Genomic DNA, 2,855 nt, shown 5'->3' on the forward strand with positions numbered 1-2,855 from the left:
TCCTCTTCCCTCCTTTCCCTCTCTCACCCCCGGCTCCCAGCAGCTTCCTCAAGCAAGTGGCCGGCTTTGCCCCGGCCCCCCCTGCGCGGAAGGGCCGCGCAGCTCCCGCTTCTCCCGGCAGCGACGGGATGACCGTCCCCCGGCGGGTTTCCCAACCGAATACACACACACACCCCCACAACCCGCCCCGGGCACCCCCGGCACATCCCGCCTGTCGCCGTTCTCGGGCGCTTAGTTTTATTTCGACCGGTGCCGGCCCCGAAAGAGATTGAAGAAAAGCGATTTAAAAAAAAAAAAAAAAAAAAAAAAAGAATAAAGAACGAAAGATCGAGCCGTTTCGCCTCGCTACCGAATCCGCTCTCCCGTTAAACTGGAAACCCGTTACCGAGAGATTTAAGGCCGGACAGATTGTTTCGTGTATGGATATTCGAGATAAACGCGCATCCGCTGGGAAAACTAAACGTCTGCGAAATACTTCATTTAATTTTCCTCGGGATGCCTCCCGCCCGGCTGCCAGGACTCCAAATGCCGGGGAGTAATTTGGAGGTGAGAACTCCACATCCCCCCACCACCACCACCTTTGGAGGGGGGAAGCATTTAACATTAAATTCCATTAGCACCTAAATTGTTTCTTAAAGACATCCGCTCAGACACAATGACTTCAGTGCGGGCATCGCATGCAAATACATTTCTCAAATTTTAAACCTTGTTAAAGCTCGTCTCGCACCTCGCGTCGGGCTTAGCACTTGGGAAAACAATAGGCCTGGAGATTTTTTAGCCTTTCTCCGGGTAAATATTTAGAGTGGAAGTCGCTAAAATATTTGGCCCTCTTTTCTGCAATAGTCTGGCACGGTTCGGGCCGGCAGGAGCAGTAAATGAATAATAGATGAGGCGGGAGGATGAGTTTATTTTTTGTTACCCTTCGGCTCAGGCCGTTTTCCATCGGGAAAGCCTGGGCTCCTTCGCCCCTCTTCCACCTGATTTGGGTGGAAGTTTCCTCCGAGCCTCAAATCCTCTGTTCCCTATTACATAATTTAATAAACTGTTGCAAAAGCGCCTTAAATCACCTCGAGTGAGACTTTAAAAACACTTCTTTTTTTTTTTTTTTTTTTTAAATGAGAAAATTTTATTGCCTTGCTCACACCATTTAAATTTAATGGAAAGCATTCCCGGAAAGGGACGTTTTGCCACTTCCAAAGGGATTTCGGACTAATGACGAATTTTGCACATATTTCTCTCCTTTCTCTCTCTCGGTATCCATACATGAAAGCCACGCTCACAAGCGCTGAAGTTACACGCCAACACGTTGCACGCTGCAAATGTATAAGGCGTTTTATGTGCGTGTGTGTTTGTATATATATATATCTATATCTTCCCGTTTTTTAATCAGGACGGTAGAATTAAGTTCGCGCTGTATTTAACGTTTCTACGAAAAGACCCCGCCGAGCCTCGACACGAATCTCTATCGCTCACCCCGAAAATTAAAAGCAATCAGCAAAATATCCTTTGGAAATCTGGGAAGGGGGTGGGGGAGAGAGGGATGCTGGTGGGGAAGAAACCAAACCAAAACAAACGCAGCGGTGTGATGGAGCGGGAAAGAAAAATAAAAATAAAATTAAAGGGGATGCTTAATTTCTCGTTGCCAGCATTTTACACCTCTCTGCCCGAGTGTCTATCTGTTTACATATACATACATATATATATAGATAGATATATATATAGGCGGGGGCAGAGGGGGGAAATCTGCCGAAAGAAAGCCGAATTACCTGTGTGCGTCCTTTTGTGAATTTTGAGGTTTTCTGATCTGGCGAAAACTTTTCCGCAGCCGGGGAAGGGGCAGGGGAAGGGTTTCTCTCCCGTGTGCACTCGGATGTGATTGACCAGTTTGTATTTCGCTTTGAAGGGCTTGCCTTCCCGGGGACACTCCTCCCAGTAGCAGACATGGTTGCTCTGCTCGGGTCCCCCAACGTGCTCCACCGAGACGTGGGTGACCAACTCGTGCATGGTGCTGAAAGTTTTATTGCAACTTTTTTTGGGGTTGTTCAGCTGCTCGGGGTCGATCCACTTGCAGATGAGCTCTTGCTTGATGCACTGCTGCCGCATGTAGCGGAAAAAGGCACCTGGGTGGTGGTGGTGGTGGTGGGCTGCCATGTTCATGCCCATATTCATATTCATGGGGCCGTACTGGTTGTGCAGCTGAGCCGCCGAGTAAGGGTCAGTCCTGGGGCTGGAGACCTGGCGGTACTGATCCGACCGGGCGAACACCTCCCCCGGTAAGCCCAGCCGCATCTGCCCGTTGAGGACGTTCTGGGAGGCGTGGGGACCGTGCTGGTCGTGGATGCCCGGGAAGAGGAGGTGGCTCTGAGCGTCCGTGTGCGGGTGATGAAGGCTGCCGGCAGCCGGGCCGAAGATGCCGTGCTGCCCGCCGGCCGGCGACGAGTCCCCGAAGCCCCGGCTGCGAAACAAGAAGTCCCGGGTGGAGTTGAAAGGAGCCCCGGAGTAGGAACCGACGTGGGCGGCGTGGGGACCCAAAGCGGCGGCGGGATAACCGGGAGCCTGCGAGGTGAACGCCGAGCTCTGCCCGGGGGAGAGGTCGTGGGCCCCGGCGTTGAGCTTGAAGGCGCCCATGTGCGCCGCCGCCGCCGCCGAGTCCACGAAGCTGTTCTGCGCCGCCAGGCTCAGCTCCCGGTCCTGCATCTCCGCCGCGGCCGAGTGGTGATGCCGGGCGAAGGTACCCACGCCGAGGGCCGGGAACTGCGGGCCGGCGTCCAGCAGCATGGTCCGCGCCGCTCCGGGGACGGGCACGCCGCCGCCGCCGCCGCCCCTCTACCGCCGCCGCCCGCCCGGCCCCGGCC

At 54.2% G+C, this 2,855-nt stretch overlaps 1 protein-coding gene across 1 annotated transcript in view; it reads right to left on the reverse strand.

Moving 5' to 3' along the window:
- ZIC2 (Zic family member 2) overlaps positions 1 to 2,844 on the reverse strand; it is a 5,744-nt gene extending 2,900 nt beyond the window's left edge. Inside the window, exons 1-2 of the mRNA XM_014944089.1 lie at positions 1,748 to 2,844; positions 350 to 578 (exon numbers count right to left, since the gene is read on the reverse strand). Coding sequence (XP_014799575.1) covers positions 350 to 578; positions 1,748 to 2,778 — 1,260 coding nt within the window. The 5' untranslated portion in view covers positions 2,779 to 2,844. The remainder of the gene's footprint in view (positions 1 to 349; positions 579 to 1,747) is intronic.
- Between the last annotated feature and the right edge of the window lie 11 nt (positions 2,845 to 2,855).

The sequence above is a fragment of the Calidris pugnax genome, unplaced genomic scaffold (genome assembly GCF_001431845.1).
Source record: "Calidris pugnax isolate Ruff unplaced genomic scaffold, ASM143184v1 scaffold69, whole genome shotgun sequence".
Classification (NCBI taxonomy): domain Eukaryota; kingdom Metazoa; phylum Chordata; class Aves; order Charadriiformes; family Scolopacidae; genus Calidris; species Calidris pugnax.